Source organism: Oncorhynchus nerka, linkage group LG20 (assembly GCF_034236695.1).
Source record: "Oncorhynchus nerka isolate Pitt River linkage group LG20, Oner_Uvic_2.0, whole genome shotgun sequence".
NCBI lineage: Eukaryota > Metazoa > Chordata > Actinopteri > Salmoniformes > Salmonidae > Oncorhynchus > Oncorhynchus nerka.
The window spans coordinates 20991683-21008747 of NC_088415.1; the positions used below are offsets into that span (position 1 = coordinate 20991683).

The following is a 17065-nucleotide window of genomic DNA, read 5'->3' on the forward strand; positions in this document are numbered from 1 at the left end:
AATTGACAAACAACTCTTCCATCCTAAAGGCTCCATCTCTGATGAGCAACTGAGACAATCTGAATGAAGAAAGGGCACCACCTTGAGGGTGTTGGAAAGTATTGACAGACCAGGACTTCATATTCCACTTCATTATCTATCTTCAAGAACAGGGATAATCAACTAATAGATTTAGCAGGGGGCCAACTTTTTCTTGAGCAGATGGTCAGGCAGCCGAAACATTATTACAAATAATTTGTAGACTGCAAATTGACTGCAAAAAAGCACAAACAGGTATAATATTTCAATAAAACAATCATTTAAAAACCTTTCTTATATTTGTTTATAATCACATCTCTCTATTATACATGTGAATACTTTAGAAGAGATTTCCCAAATTAAAAATGTTGCTAATTTATTACAAAAACTGAAATATCACATTTACATAAGCATTCAGACCCTTTACTCAGTACTTTGTTGAAGCACCTTTGGTAGGGATTACAGCCCCGAGTCTTCTTGGGTATGAACCTACAAGCTTCGCACACCTGCTTCCCCCAATCATCTCTGCAGGTCCTCTCAAGCTCTGTCAGGTTGGATGGGAGCAACGCTGCACAGGGTTCAAGTCCGGGTCACTCAAGGACATTCAGAGACGTGTCCCGAAGCCACTCCTACGTTGTCCTGCGGAAGGTGAACCTTCACCCCAGCCTGAGTTCCTGAGCGGTCTGGAGCAGGTTTTCATCAAGGATGTCTTTGTACTTTTCCCCGTTCATCTTTCTCTCCATCCTGACTAGTCTCCCATTCCCTGCCGCTGAAAAACATCCTCACAGCATGATGCTGTCACCATGCTTCACCGTAGAGATGGTGCCAGGTTTCCTCCAGATGTGATGCTTGGCATTCTTCAATTGGTTTCATCAGACCAGAGAGTCTTGTTCCTTATGGTCTGAAAGTCCTTTATGTGCCCTTTTGCAAACTCCATATGCCTTTCCCAGGGGCGTGGCTTCCGTTTGGCCACTCTACCATAAAGGCCTGATTGGTGGAGTGCTGCAGAGATGCTTGTCCTTCTGGAAGGTTCTCTCATCTCCACAGAGGAACTCTGGAGCTCTGTCAGAGTGACCATCGGGTTCTTGGTCACCTGCCTGACCAAGGCGCTTCTCCCCCGATTGAGCAGTTTGGCTGGGTGGCCAGCTCTAGGAAGGATCTTTCTTGGTGGTTCCAAACTTCTTCCAATTAATAATCAGAGGCAACTGTGTTCTTGGAAACTTCAATGCTGCAGATATTTTTTGGTACCCTTCCCCAGATATGTGCCTCAACACAATGCTGTCGTGGAGTTATACGGACAAATCCTTCGACCTTATATGGCTTGGTTTTCACTCTGACATACACTGTCAACTGTGGGACCTTTATATGGACAAGTGTGTGCCTTTCCAAATCATGTCCAATTACTTACATTTACCACAGGGGGACTCCAATCAGGTTGTAGAAACATCAAGGATGATTAATGGAAACAGGATGCACATGAGCTCAATTTTGAGTCTCATAGCGAAGAGTTTGAATACTTAAGTAAATAAAGGTATGTTTTACATGTTTTATACATTTGCAAAAATGTCTATAAACCTTTTTTTGCTTTGTCCTCATGAGGTGTGTGTAGATTGAGGAAAATGTTTAATTTTAATCAATTTTAGAATAAGGCTGTAACATAACAAAACATGTCAAGGGGTCTGAATACTTTCCGAATGTACTGTATGTCTAACATTTCAAAAAAATCACCTGCGGGCCAGATCTTTAGACTTTAAGGAAAATGTGTTTAATAATATGTATAAGTAACTTTCAAAAAGAACAAAAACACCAATGGAAATGCATTTTTTCTTCACTTTTTATTGTACTGACAGCTTTGTCCATAATATATTATTTCACTTAAAATAAAAAGTATGTGGAGTCAATATTGCTAACAATGTGACAATGGTAAAACATTTCTGTTTCAAATAAAAGCTAAATACAGGAGTAAAAAAATTAAATAAAATTGGAAGCACTGTCATGGACCATCCTACTACCACACACAATCACGTCAACATCCAGAGAAAACAAGTTATATCCAATTGTAAACCGGGTGGTTCGAGCTGTGAATGCTGATTGGCTGAAAGCCGTGGTATATCAGACCATAAACCATTGATATGACAAAACATTTATTTTCACTTTTCTAATTACATTTGTAACCAGTTTATAATAGCAACAAGTCACCCCAGGGATTTGTGGTATATGGCCAATATACCACAGCTAAAGGCTGTATCCAGGCACTCCTTGTTGCATCATGCTTAAGAACAGCCCTAAACCGTAGTATATTGGTCACATACCACACCCCCTCGGGCTTTATTGGTTAATTATACCATGGCATTGTTGAATACTTGTTTTGGATTAACTTGAAGGGCATTCTAGAACATGCATGATTTCCCTATAACGCATGGTATATTTGTACGGTATAATTCAATGGCTATAGTTCATTCTGACATGTGCTATGTTTGAGCTGCTTTTGAAAGCAAAATTCGAATTGAAAACATCATTGGCATTGAAGAATTCGACTTTCATAATAGCAAACTACGACTGATGGTTTGGTTAGTTAAACTAGCACGTTTGTTTGGTTACCAAGGCAACTACCGTCACTAGCTAGTAAACTGCATCGCTATCTAAGTGGATGTTGAACACATTTCTAGCGGTAACTGTGCTAAATTATAGCCATGATATAAAATGGATAATCAACTCGGGGCTCTATACGTTCTCTGGAAAATAATGCAACTCAGCTGCACAACTTCCACTTTGTTCATTATTGTCCAGAGAAGGCACAGCCCCTCGTTGATTATCCCTTACATATTTATCAAAGCGGACTGGCTAAATGATTGATCCTACTTTGTGCATATAATGGGAAATCATTACTAACTATAGCGTGTGTTATCCTCTTAAAGAACAGTCCGCATAAGAAACTTAAAATCACACAAGCTTCACAAACAAATCACATGTAGCATGTAAATAAATAGCATGTACAGGTGTTAATGTTATCTACAGCACAATCCTATGCTTATCCAGTAGTATATGTGATAAAGTTGACAATGAAAAATACATTTGTATTTTGAAAGTGATATATGCATAGCAGTGGAATGTCATAGTTAAAGATAAGAGATATTGGGACTTAGATTGAGTTCAAAATAAATAAATGTGGTTAGTTGTCTGTTTGCTTGTCCATGTACATGCAAGTATGCTTTAAGGAAATGAGGATCATTGTGACTGCTGTATGTGAAAATACTCACTTCCTTCTTACTGTGGTTTCCCCACACTGCATGCAAATTGAGGCTAAATGCATTTGCTGCATGAATGTGACTGACAGGATTCAATATCTAGTTATCAAATCAAATAGATTACAAGTTGTGTCATGAGTTCTCTAAATTATTGCCAACTAAAAATTAAAAAAAACAATACAATTTTGTAAATGATCTCTTATTGGGTCTTTACTTGACTCCAGTCATCATTTTTTCAAAACTAAATCAGAAAAACAAATTCTTTACTTTACTCATGATTAACAGTAAAAAGTTTCAATACATTGTCATATGAGGCTGAATTTCTTTTCATTATTTTTGGATTTAAACTATATTTAACATAGCCATGTAACTAGCCATGTAACTAGCTCTCCTAACACCTAAATAAAAAGCTAAATTCTATAAAGATAAATCATGCATACACAACAAGAGTAATCAGCATGCATTTAGGTCTACAATATTCTAGCGCAAGGTGAAAAATAATCAAAATGTCTTGCCTCTTAAGAAAAGCAAGCCGTTAAAACATAGTTTAACAAATTCATACCAGTCAGGAAAATTTGAAAGTAAAAATAAGAGTGATGTCCATGTTAGGGGAAACATTTGCTGTCATTCAAAATTCTATAATTATTCTAATTCATCACACGAGTAAAATATTTGCTTTTTCTCTGAGTCTCTTTGTTTAAAAACAGAGATTTTCATAATTGGGTATTTTTCACACAAATGCGAAGGTTCTTTAATAGCTACATTTCTAAGCCGACATACTGTAATATCTTCTGTGATATTGGGTCTACTATGTTTGTGGTCAGATGACTTGTCATTCCCCAACTATTTTGTTCCAAGAAAAAGACATTACTTCAAAATAAAACCGCAAACGAAAGTATATATTACAATCAGAGTCCACACTCCATTCCTCACTCTTCATCCTCATCACATGGGCTTCTGTATCTGTGTGTTTCATTCATTCCAATGCAACATCATCCTCAACTTCTTCAGCAACCCTATCCTTGTCTAGATACTCAATAGCAACTTGACGCCTCCAGTCCCAACATACTTCGGTCTTTGACATTCCAGGTCAATACTAGAATGTACCCAATACACAAATTGTCGCATTATCAGCTTTCACATTATTCGCAAAAAGGTGCTTTGCCCACCACCTGGTCTGGCCCAGAAGCATTTAAACTATTTGAAGCCATTGCTGGTGAAATAAACACTCTTTTTGTGTGGATAATGTGAAAGCTATTTAATGTCTCCCCCAATACCCTTCAACAGTCCAATACAAGTCCTTCTTGCCACTGGTTGTGGCTAGCAGCTAGCTTAGCCAGTACTATCCCTAACACACCACCACACCTTCTCATTAGCATTCCAGACCGATGGTGGAGAGCAGCTGATCCAGGGCGTCCAGCTTCACGTTGGCCTCCTCAATGGCACTGAAGGTCTGAACGTTGCTGGTGATGTGGAAGCGGATGTCGTCCACCAGAGGGATGGAGTCAGTCTCGTGTCGGTCCTCCACCGCTCCAGCATCCTCCTTGATCATGTCAGCAAACTCAGGCTTCTCTACCAGCTGTTGAGGAGAGGGGAAGAGGTCAGATGGGACACAGCAACGACCATCCTTGCACAGCCTAGAATGACAGACACTCACCCGCTCTATGATCTTAGCCATGTACTCCGTGCACTGGTCCTCCAGACGAGACAGTCTGAAGAGCTTGGCTGTCTTCCACATGTGCAACACGTTATCCTCACACAGCATCTTGGCCAGCGTCTTACCACACAGACGCTTCAGCCCGGGGAGCAGGTACATATCAGCCACACACAGCACATCAAACACATTCTCTGGGGACAGCTGGACCCAGGCAGAGAGAGTGGTACAATACATTAGGCTGGTGAGTTCATAGAAATATCATCACTGCAGGAATTCTGTCTGAACTGACCTCCGTGTCGTCGCTGTAGACGTAATAGAGGAGACGGATAAAGATCTCGTGGGAGATGTTGTGGATGGTGAGGACTGGGGTGCTGGGCTGGGACTGCATCATCTCTCCCTCACTGAAGTGGTCCTGCAGCAGCGCCTTAAAATAGTCACTGCGTCCACAGAAAAATGCCTGTCCAGAGGGGATAAAGACAACTTTTTAGCCCATAATAATTAACTGAGGAGATGCATAAATATTGACTAATTCCAAAATCATAGCCTGACGATTAACTCATTAATCTTTGTACTTTGTTAGAGGTATGTGGAGCACACCTTATGACACAGGAAGTCATAACCTTCAACCCTGAAGCAAATGTCAGGGTAGCTAGGGAAGTTGTCAGTTCTGTCAAATGGAAGCTCGCCAAATCCCACCTACAGAAAAACAAAACAAAATGACAAAGACAATTAACTTATTATGAACAAAGGTTTATTTACATCAAGGGATAATCACAAGTGGCAACCTTTAATATGATTAGCTGGTCCCACATCTGTTTGGTATGTGCTTTAGCCAACGCCCCGGACTATTCTTGCCATGCTAACAATGATAGTTAGAAGAGTTGGCTAAATCCCAAACGATGTGGGACCAGGCTAGTTTGTAATGTTCTTACTTTTAGCTCAGCAGGGAGGGCACAGTCTGCCAGTTGAGCCATCTCCTCCTGATGCTGACAGCTGTGAGGCTCCAGGGTCAGAACCTTTACACAGGTCCCTGGTTTATTGGAGACTATGCATGGAGGCAGACACAGAGAGACAGGTGAGACACCATGTAACAATGTAAACGTGTAGGCCTAATTTCAGGAGATTTAAGAAGCAGGAGCGTACCAAACTCATACACCTGTTTACACTTGCTCTCCAACTCATCAATAAGGTCGCCCATTTTGCACTGTTTGGCCAGCCGCTTGCAGTCCTCCACGTGGCTCACATCAATGTCCATACGACCTGGAAGCGAAAGCCGGTTAGCTCATAGCTTTGTAACACTAAATGTAGGCTACACAACTTTGAAAGACAGTGTATCCTGGCTCTTTATGATGCAGTCATGTTAGACTTTATGGAAGCCATATCATCACCTCTTTAAAGACTGAAAATACCCTAATCTTCTGACTGGATCGAAACATACATATCAGTCATCAATCAATCAGGCATCCTTTACAATCACTAGGATGACTATGACATACTTAGACATCTTTGAATGCAAAATGCCATTTTACATACTGCACGTTTGCCTAATCTTAATTAAAATGTCAACATGTCTGATATGTCAACTTCCATTATGTTAATTTGTGATCTTAGCCTAATTCTGCATTCATACATCTAGTTATACACCTCAACCAAGAGAAACCCACCAGTGTAAAAATACTGCAGGATGGCACCAAAGGCTGCTGGGTTGATCTGAAACAGGGTGAAACATGTTTTCTTCTTAATTCATATGGATCTTTTACTGTGTTTACACTGTTACTTTAGATTCCCTTTTGGCCCAGTGAATGTTTTGGTAGCATTTATGCATACAGCCCTGATTGAGTTTGTTTCCACAGAAATTCTTACTGAAACAATCTTTTTAGTACATACTTCATATAATCCCTGTATTAAATGGTTTGCAATTGTGCTTGTTGTACTGACTCCTAACACAATAACAAGGTAAATAGCATATTATAAAGTAAAGTAAACACATTTTCTATCAATAACCTCAAATATAGCTGCTACACCCCCCCCCCTCCAACGTATTGCTGTCATGCCTATCTGAAAGAGGTGGTGTAACACAACACCTACCAAAGGGTGTTTGAGGGGGATCAAGTTCTTTCCTTTCCATTTGGTTTCAAACATGGCTGTGAAGTACTCTGAGCGAGCGCTCAGCACACAGCGGTGAGCCTGAAATGTCTCACCGTGAACCAGGAACTTGACGTCACTATACTGGCCCTGCTCCAGTAACCTAGATACAGACAGCACAGACAGAAGGGGAGGACAGGGAGAAAGCAGGGCCAAATGAGTGTTGATGTTAGAGTTTCACTGCTTCTGTATAATATAACGGGACAAACAGAAGTACAGGCAACACCAAATGAGGAAAACACAAAGCTAACGGCTATAAAACATTATGATGCAGTTAAGATGCATTGTAGCGTTACAGTGCCTTACGTGAGAAGGAAGTGGTCATAATAGTCCCTCTGCATGGCTTGGGCTGTGATGCACTTGTACTCTTTTAGGAGACGTCGGATGGAGTCACTCAGAGACCCATACATGCATCGCTCTCCATCAAATGTGTTGGCTTCACACTTTGCTCCTGAAAGCCCAAATGGAACAGTGTACAGGTCACCTCCAAGACACAATTAATTGCATATAGGTTAACAGTGCATTTGGAAAGCATTCAGACCCCTTGACTTTTTCAAAATGTTCTTACTTTACAGCCTTATTTTAAATTAGTTTAAATAATAATTTTTCCTCACTACACACAATACCCCATAATGACAAAGCGAAAAACAGATTTTTTTGTTGTTGTTGCAAATGTATAAAAAAATAATAATAAATGAAATACCTTATTTACATAATTATTCTAACTATTTGCTATGAGATCGAGCTCGGGGGCACCTGTTTCCCTTGATCATCCTTGAGATGTTCCTAGAACTTGATTGGAGTCCACCTGTGGTAAATTCAATTGATTGGACATGATTTGGAAAGGCACACACCTGTCTATATAAAGGTCCCACAGTAGACAGTGTATGTCAGAGCAAAAACCAAGCCATGAGGTTGAAGGAATTGTCTGTAGAGCGCCTAAACAGGATTGTGTCAAGGCACCAGATGTGGGGAAGAGTACCAAAACATTTCTGCAGCATTTGAAGGTCCCCAAGAACACAGTGGCCTCCATCATTCTGAAATGGAAGAAGTTTGGAAGCACCAAGACCGTTCTTAGAGCTGGCCGCCCGGCCAAACTGAGCAATCAGGGGAGCAGGTAGCCTAGTGGTTAGAGCGTTGGACTAGTAACTGAAAGGTTGCAAGATCAAATCCCAGAGCTGATAAGGTTCAAATGTCATTCTGCCCCTGAACAAGGCAGTTAACCCACTGTTCCTAGGCCGTCAATGAAAAGAAAAATGTGTTCTTAACTGACTTGCCTAGTTAAATAAAGATAAAATTAAAAAGGGCCTTGGTCAGGGAGGTAACCAACAACACGATGTGGAGATGAGAGAACCTTCCAGAAGACAACCATCGCCGCAGCACTCCACCAATCATGCCTTTATGGTAGAGTGACCAGACGGAAGCCACTCCTCAGTAAAAGGCACATGACAGCCCACTTGGACTTTGCCAAAAGGCACCTAAAGGACTCTCAGACAATGAGAAACAAGATTCTCTGGTCTGATGAAACCAAGATTGAACTCTTTGGCCTTAATGCCAAGCATCACATCTGGAGAAAACCTGGCACCATCTTTAATGCATGGTGGTGGCAGCATCATGCTGTGGGGATGTTTTCAGCGGCAGGGACTGGGAGACTAGTCAGGATCGAGGGTAAGATGAACAGAGAAAAGTACAGAGATCCTTGATGAAAACCTGCTCCAGAGTGCTCAGGACCTCAGACTGGGGCAAAGGTTCACCTTCCAACAGAACATCGACCCTAAGCACACAGCCAAGACAATGCAGGAGTGGCTTTGGGACAAGTCTCAATGTCCTTGAGTGGCCCAGCCAGAGCCCGGACTTGAACCCAATCGAACATCTCAGGAGAGACCTTAATGGCTGTGCAGCGACACTCCCCATCCAACCTGACAGAGGTTGAGATCATCTGCAGAGAATGGTAGAAACTCTCCAAATACAGGTGTGCAAAGGTTGTAGTGACATACCCAAGAAGACTTGAGGCTGTAATCACTATCAAAGGTGCTTCAAAGTACTGAGTAAAGGGCCTGAATACTTATGCAAATATTATATTCAGTTGAATCCATTTAAATGTCTAAACCCGTTTGCTTCATCATTATGGGGTATTGTGTGTAGATTGACGGGGGAAAACAATTGAATCCATTTTAGAATAAGGCTGCAATGTAACAAGACCCCCCCCCCCCCACCCCACCACAAAACCCTGTTTTTAAACCATGTAAATGTGCTTTGACCCTTGGGGCAAATTCCAGCTTTTACCATTAGCCAACAGGTACTGGACAAGCTCCTCATGGCCACAGAGGCAAGAATAGTACCTGTGGAAGAATACATTGTTAAGTTACATTACATTCTTAACAATGATCTTGTCAAATATATTGTGTGCAGGTTATATTCTGCAATATTAACTCCGTACTTACAACGGGGTGCTGTCCCATTTGTCTCTTACATTGAGGTCCACGTCTCTCTGTTCAACAAGATACCTTGACAGGAAAATGGAAGGTCAATAGGCCAATACAGGCAGTTAATAAGACGGGTTATGGCAGAAACGGTCTTCATCTTAATGCTGGTCTCCACATGTTCGCATTCCATACAAACAGTACAATCCTAACTGTATTCCAAATTCTAGACTGACAAACTACCTTGTTCGATTTAACATACGTTAACACCATATAGCCCACTTTAGAGGAATATTGTCTTTTATTGCACTCTTCACTAATAGATAGGAGAAGAGTATGGAAAGCAACCTACTTCAAATTTGCATATCGGTCAAGATGAAAAGTTTCCAGGTTGGAAGTTGCCAGATATGTGCGCAGAACAAACAAGAGTTGTATTTATAGTTTCTAGCTAAACCTACTTTCATGCACATACATTGAACCTAGTAATACCAAAACACACAAACACGATATCGCCACTGGCATGACTTCAAAGGACCAGACTTCAACAGACCAACGCAAATAGCATAGCGTATGCTAACATAGGCACTAACGTTAGCCCACTGATAAATTTGCTAAATATTTGTAACACTACTACTGACCACAAGGTTGTCTTTGTTTATAGCTAAACAAGCTAGATATCCTTATCCCGTTGCTGCGAACTACGCATTTCTATTCCACAGACTCCATTTACCTAACTCTGGAAATGTCGCCCTTTCTGCAACTTGTAAACAAATCGTACGCGTCCATCTCCGCAGCGTTTTCGGTTCTCTGTAATGCATTGAAACGGCCTGCCTGTTAGACAGGTGTGGATCCAGTTATAATTTCCTGTAAAGTGTAAACAGTGTATCTTGCTAGCAAGTTCTTTCTTGCAGGACAACTATTTACAGACTTATATTTCGATCACCAGTGTTGTTTTGCGGTTTATATAGTCACATGACCAGAGAAGGTGGAGTGAGATGACATTTACTTCCTTATTTTCTTGATGCCCTCTTCTCTGATAGGTTGACTAAACCACGGGTCTAGGATCAGATTAGTATCACACCCATAATCCTTACCAAGGGGCCAGAGTTAGTTTTGAAGCACAGTTTCGACTGCTCCTACAGTTTTATTTCGGTACTGACACGGCCCATAAAGCCTATTTCCATACACGGCCTCATAGAGAAGGCAGATTAGAAAATTCCTAATAAGACACTTTAGCCATCACCTTGGTCCACAAAACATCCATTGAATTATTCAAATAATTGTTGCAGAGGCCGTTTTTCCCCCCACAGCATGTTTTTGGATGATGACCAGAAGGCATTGTTGCTGATGGTGCTGCTCCCTGTTGCCATGTTAATATGATAGTCGGAATAGAAAACTCTGAAATGTTCGACTTGCTAACTGATTGAACATGGCAGGTGTATAACTACAACCAGTTAGCAAGTCGTAAATGTAAAAATGTCCTAGTTCCGATTTGCATGTTGGTCAGTATAAACCGGATGCAACCCGGATATAGATGGTCCATTATTCGGTATGCGAACATGAGTAGATTACGTTGAAAACAACGAGCGGATATCTTGGACTCAGTTTTTATTATACCTCAGTGATCCTTACCCATAGGATGTTGTGGCACCTTAATTGAGCAGGACTGGCTTGTGGTAATGGCTGGAGCGGAATGGTATAATGCCATTCCATTTGCCCCGTTCCGGACATTATTATGAGCCGTCCTCCCCCCAGCAGCCTCCACTGTCCTTACTCTAACGATTGGGGCGATGAAAAAGTATCTGGGTGTGTTCAAGCAGTAAGCCTAATGAAGCCGACTGTAGATACAATGTGGCGAGTGAAGTCGGGGTGGTGTATCAGTGTACGAAAGTTGTACATGGTAATGGTTTTCCAACAATAAGGCTCAGATCAACATAGCTGCAATTGCCTATAAACGTTTTTCTGTAGAAATGTCTCAAACTTTTCTATATCCCCATGTCGCACACTCACAAACTGAAAACATAATGTGTGTACAATGAATTGGTTAGAGAGGTCTCAAATATCACTTTCGCTTGTAGCTTTAGAATTGCATCAAAGGTGATTCCTGTTTCTGTCACGTCTTTGGCCACGTCAGCATGGGTCAAACAAAAACACCCTAATAATTAGTTGGCAAATACTGCCTCCCACAATGCAGGTGATGGCTGCATGGTGCAGTTGGTGAGAAGTGCAGCGACTGTAAGGCGACTTCATCAAAAAGTGCATGACCTTTGGTCACATGATTTTTGTAAAGATCATGTAGTCGCAAGTTGGACAATGTTTCTAAGCATAATGCAACACACTTTGAAAGGCGTCACCGACTTGACAAAAGTGCTCCCCTCGAACGAGCGTTCTGGTTAGGGTAACTTATTCCACCCACGTGACAGCATTTTATCAAAGACAGGCAGAAACTGCTTCCCAAATAGATATTCCGATCATGCTTGTAGTCGATGTCATGGCGACGTTGCCTAGCTAACCTCATGCGCAGAAACACGCCATCGGGTCTAACGGTCGTCTCGCCAAACTGCGCATGTGCAAGCCAATAAATATAAAAGTCACTCCTTCGATATAAAGTTGTTTTTGAGTTTGTCACGAGGTTGGTGTAATAACGTGTAAAACGAGATAAGGTCACAAGTGTTTCCATAAAATATGTCTGGGTTTATACATCTTCTATTGTACAGAAAGTGAATATCTTAATCAATGGATAGTGACAGAATTAGATGACTTCCCAAGCAAAGTCTAGTTTTTGTCTCCTCGGCAATAGGAGGTTGTAGCTCAGCCTTTGAATCTCAAGGAAACTAAACAATGATATTCCCATATGCATCGGTGTCACGTCTTTCCCAGGTTTTTTACAGCTGTTTTTTTAGCATAAAGCATGGAGGACCAAAGCACTGTTATAGATCACTTTATATTTCAGATCAGTTTTATTTTCTTAAAAACCTTAAGCTAACAAGGGGTAGGCCTGTGCTGTTTGCCATTTTCTTTAATAAAGCGAGGCCTATGGCATACCTTCTCATACCCCTTAATTCAAGTTTTGGTTTTAACTTGACAGGCCTTCACTGACACTGAGGTAGGCAGTTTAATTAAAGAGTGCATGGTGGGTGGAGAAATTGACTGACAAATCTATTGATATAGCAGCCTTTAGCCTCTTATTTCTTTAATAGGAAGAAATAGGCTCCAACATAAAGTCTAATTAAAATTAAAACGTTTTAAATTAATTATGCCTACTTGAATTTGCCTTTCATCACCATGAGCTGTCGATTTCTGATTGAGTGTGCTGCAGCTGCTGCTTCAAGTTTCAGCACCACAATGAAAGTTACTTGAATCTGGCTTATTGTGAGGTCAATAACTGATAAATACATCATAGGCAAGAAACATATTATTTTTAATAAAAATCAATTATAGTAGTGGCAAGCTATCAAAGTTGACCCTCCGGTCCTCCTCATCTTCGCATTCTCCTTCTCAAACTGAAGAGAACATAGGCTATAGGCTAGTACACACGCAAGATAAAAAAATAAAAAAGCCTTTTACCCTCCTCCCAAACTGTTGCCTTATGCCTACACAGCACAGCCATTGGTTAGGCAGGATACAAAAACGTTTTTGATCAGCAAGAGAAGAGGCCGGACTCAGGTTTGGAATATCCATTGCATTGTGTTATGCTGCCAAACACCATCTCAGCAGCGGTCTTAGAAATATAACTTTGCTCTGTCATTCTCCGAACATGCATTTCATAGACTATAGGCTATGGATGATTTGATTGAGACCACACTAAATACTCTATAGGTGCAGTTGATATTGCACGCCCAGCCTGAATCAGAGATGCACATCGATATATAGCTTAATAAGCAACTAATTCAAAAACACTGAGAAATACTGAAATGTCATCAATTACAAATTACATGACCCTCCCCTGGACTATATTTTAAAATGCTAAATCCTCCGCATGGCTGAAATTTAAAAAGTATCACCCTCCATTCTCCTCCAGGTATCCGTTCTGAAAATTTCAATCCATCCCTAAGGAAGAATTTTTCTCTTCTCTCACTGCCCGTGATCTAGTGATGGGTCATTATTTTCGGGAATTTCTACACTGGAAATTTTAAAAGCTTACTCTGTATCTGGAAAATTGTCACTTAATGAGCAAGTACCCCAGACACCAGTCATGGGGTCAATACCAAATGCGTTATACTGCTTGGCATATTGTTTACCCAGTAACTTATGTGAACTGATGTACATATAGTCTAATCCCTTTCATATTGTTTACCCAGTAACTTATGTGAACTGATGTACATATAGTCTAATCCTTTTCATATTGTTGATTACTGACAAAAGCAACATAAAGGTTGAGAATGAAATAAATACACTACAGTCTGAAGCTATGCTGACATGGAATCAGTTACCATACAGTAAGTCACTTTGTGGACTCAATTTAATCACATCTGTTACAATTCCAAGGATGGTCACCGACTTGACAAAGGTGATTCCCTCAAATGGTGACCTCTCAAACCCCAAACCCTGGCCTGGTCTGCCCAGTGGGTTTGCCGAGTCTGGTTCGCAAGCATTCCTGGAAGTCTCGCGGCAGGGTAGCCTAGTGGTTAGAGTGTTAGGCTAGTAACCGAAAGGTTGCAAGTTCAAATCCTGAGCTGACAAGGTACAAATCTCTTGTTCTGCCTAATTGAAAATAAGAGTTTGTTCTTAACTGACTTGCCTAGTTAAATAAAGGTTTAAAAAAATGTTATGCATCTGGGTTTAGAAACTCTGTGGTTTTATAGACTGGCTAAATTGACCACTTAATCGCTTTTCTCACTTCTCACTTTCTCACTACTTATTTTCCACCATAATTTGCAAATAAATTCATTAAAAATCCTACAATGAGATTTTCTGGATTTTTTCCCTCATTTTGTCTGTCATAGTTGAAGTGTACCTATGATGAAAATTACAGGCCTTTCTCATCTTTTTAAGTGGGAGAACTTGCACAATTGGTGGCTGACTAAATACTTTTTTGCCCCACTGTATATTGACAGTGTCCTCTGTTCTACCCTCAGAATTGACAGAAGACCCCATGGATGGTAGATATGGCTGTGTGCTGACCGACCAGCAGGAGTGGGCAGTGGAAATGGTGAGAGTCAGGAATGACATATGGCTGTTTGAAATAAAGCAGGTCATTGAGGAGAACAATGACACCTTTGCCAATGTGGCATTCATCAGCCTTCCAACAATCGTCCACCTTTTGAAGAGTCACCAGTTATCTATGAAACACAATCTTTTGAGAGAAACATCAACCGAGTATGTTCAGGTACATCACTATTTACTGTATTACTATTTGATGCACATGCTACTTCACAATATCATATTGGAACTATACTGTAAAAAATAACTAACCAAAATATATCTTTAGAGGGTGATGGTGCCTGATGCTGCTGTGAACCATCGCAAATATATCTTTGTTGATGAAGCGGGCTTTAACCTGGCCAAAACTCGGCGCCGTGGGCGGAACCTCGTCGGCCAACGGGCGACCGTCCAACGTAGGGGAAACATCTCCATGTGCGCAGCTATTTCTGAAGATGGTGTGGTAGGACATAGGCATTATTTATATACAAAGCTTTACACAATGTGTTTCTCAATTAAATTGAGCAGGCCTATCAAAGTGAAGGGGTCACTTATGTCATTGTGTGGGACAATGTCAGGTTCCACCTTGCAGAGGTGTTTCAGGCATGGTTTTGGGCCCATCCCCGATTCATGACCCTATACCTGCCCACATACACTCCTCTTCTGGAGTTGGAAGGTGTACAATCGCCATCCCCGAGAGCGTGCCGCCCTCCTTCTGGCCATGAATGAGGCATATGACGACATCAATGCAGACTAATGTCAAGCTTAGATTCGCAATGCCGAAAGGTTTTTCATGAACAATGAGGACATTCACTGTGATGTGGATAAGAATATTTGGCCAAATGCTCAAGACAGGCTTGATGCAAAATGAATGCGTGATAAACGTTATGTTTTATTTTCATTTATTTAATTTCTTACATTTGATTAGAGAGTCCATCTATGTTGCAATGATATATGAAAAATAAAATAAAAATTATTTTGCATGAATGATTGTAGATGATGTCTTCATTGAGCACACTTTAGATTACACATTGGATAGATATTATGGAAATGATAGATTCTGTCAAATTTGTTGGTATCTAAGTGTATTGCCTCATGTGAATACTATAATTTACCATTTAGCAGGCAGCAATGTCCAGATCGACTTACAATAAGTAGTGAGTGCATACATTTTCGCTCTGGATGAAAGTAGTAAAAAGTTATGTGTTTTGTCCCATATTCATAGCAAGCAATGATTTCTTCAAGCTTGTGACTACACATTTGTTGGATGCATTTGCTCTTTATTTGGGTTGTGTTTGTAATGAATTTCCTCCTCTTCCTCTGAAGAGGAGAGGCGAAACGGATCTGAGGACCAATATGCGTCGTGGTAAGTGTCCATGGTTCTTTTTAATGCGTTAAGGTACACATGAACAACTGACTACAAAAAACAAGAAATTTGAAAACTCAAAACAGTCCTATCTGGTGCAAACACAGAGACAGGAACAATCACCCACAAACACACAGTGAAACCCAGGCTACCTAAGTATGATTCTCAATCAGAGACAACTAATGACACCTGCCTCTGATTGAGAACCATACTAGGCCGAAACATAGAAATACTCAAATCATAGAAAAACAAACATAGACTGCCCACCCAACTCACGCCCTGACCATACTAACTAATTACAAAACACAGGAAATAAAGGTCAGAACGTGACAGTGTTTCAGATTATTTTGTGCAAAATATAAATTAATGGTAAATAATGTATTGTGTCATTTTGGAGTCACTTTTACTGTAAATAAGAATATAATATGTTTCTAAACTTCTACATTAATGTGGAAGCTACCATGATTACGGACAGTCCTGAATGAATCGTGAATAATGATGAGTGAGAAATATCATACCCCCCCAAAAATGCTAACAGCCCGTTTTTGTAATGTTGAGAGGTTAGCATGTCTTGGGGGTATGATATTTGTAAGTCTGTAACTTTCTTACTCATCAATATTCACAATTCATCCAGGATTATCCGTAATCATGGAGGCATCCACATTAATGTAGAAGTGTTTAGAAACATATTATATTGTTATCTACAATAGGTTAGCATGTATTGGGTGATTCCAAAATGACACAATATATTTTTTTATATATTTTTTTATTTAACCTTTATTTAACTAGGCAAGACAGTTAAGAACAAATTCATATTTGCAATGATGACCTACAAAAAGACAAAAGACCTTCTTCGGGGATAGGGGCTGGGATTAAAAAATAAAAATAAAATAAAAATATAGGACAAAACACACATCACCATAAGAGAGACACCACAACACTACATAAAGAGAGACATAAGACAACATACAGTTGAAGTTGGAAGTTTACATACACTTAGGTTGGAGTCATTAAAACTCGTTTTTCAACCACTCCACAAATTTCTTGCAAACTATTGTTTTGGCAA

General features: G+C 40.4%; 1 protein-coding gene across 2 annotated transcripts; it reads right to left on the reverse strand.

Annotated features, from left to right (window-relative positions):
• Window positions 1-1834: 1834 nt before the first annotated feature.
• abtb1 (ankyrin repeat and BTB (POZ) domain containing 1) lies at window positions 1835-10470 on the reverse strand. 2 transcript variants are annotated; one of them, XM_029621537.2, is made up of 12 exons: window positions 10222-10470; window positions 9513-9575; window positions 9355-9410; window positions 7375-7519; window positions 7012-7171; window positions 6588-6633; window positions 6067-6183; window positions 5856-5968; window positions 5521-5619; window positions 5213-5380; window positions 4924-5124; window positions 1835-4845 (listed from the first exon to the last, which is right to left on the reverse strand). In XM_029621537.2, exons 1-12 carry the CDS (start codon window positions 10275-10277, stop codon window positions 4639-4641), a joined length of 1431 nt encoding a protein of 476 aa, XP_029477397.1. In that variant the 5' UTR covers window positions 10278-10470; the 3' UTR covers window positions 1835-4638. The 2 variants fall into 2 exon arrangements, with proteins under 2 accessions (XP_029477397.1, XP_029477399.1); XM_029621539.2 differs by lacking the exon at window positions 10222-10470 and adding an exon at window positions 9844-9868.
• Between the last annotated feature and the right edge of the window lie 6595 nt (window positions 10471-17065).

What these genes read in the sequence shown, in the direction of transcription:
- abtb1 (XM_029621537.2), bottom strand. Translation starts at nt 10,277, where the DNA reads ATGGACGCGTACGATTTGTTTACAAGTTGCAGAAAGGGCGACATTTCC. An exon ending in TATGACCACTTCCTTCTCAC is followed by an intron (nt 7,172 to 7,374) that starts GTAAGGCACTGT and finishes GTCTGTATCTAG; the next exon opens with GTTACTGGAGCAGGGCCAGT. An exon ending in CCCTCCCTGCTGAGCTAAAA is followed by an intron (nt 5,620 to 5,855) that starts GTAAGAACATTA and finishes GTTTTTCTGTAG; the next exon opens with GTGGGATTTGGCGAGCTTCC.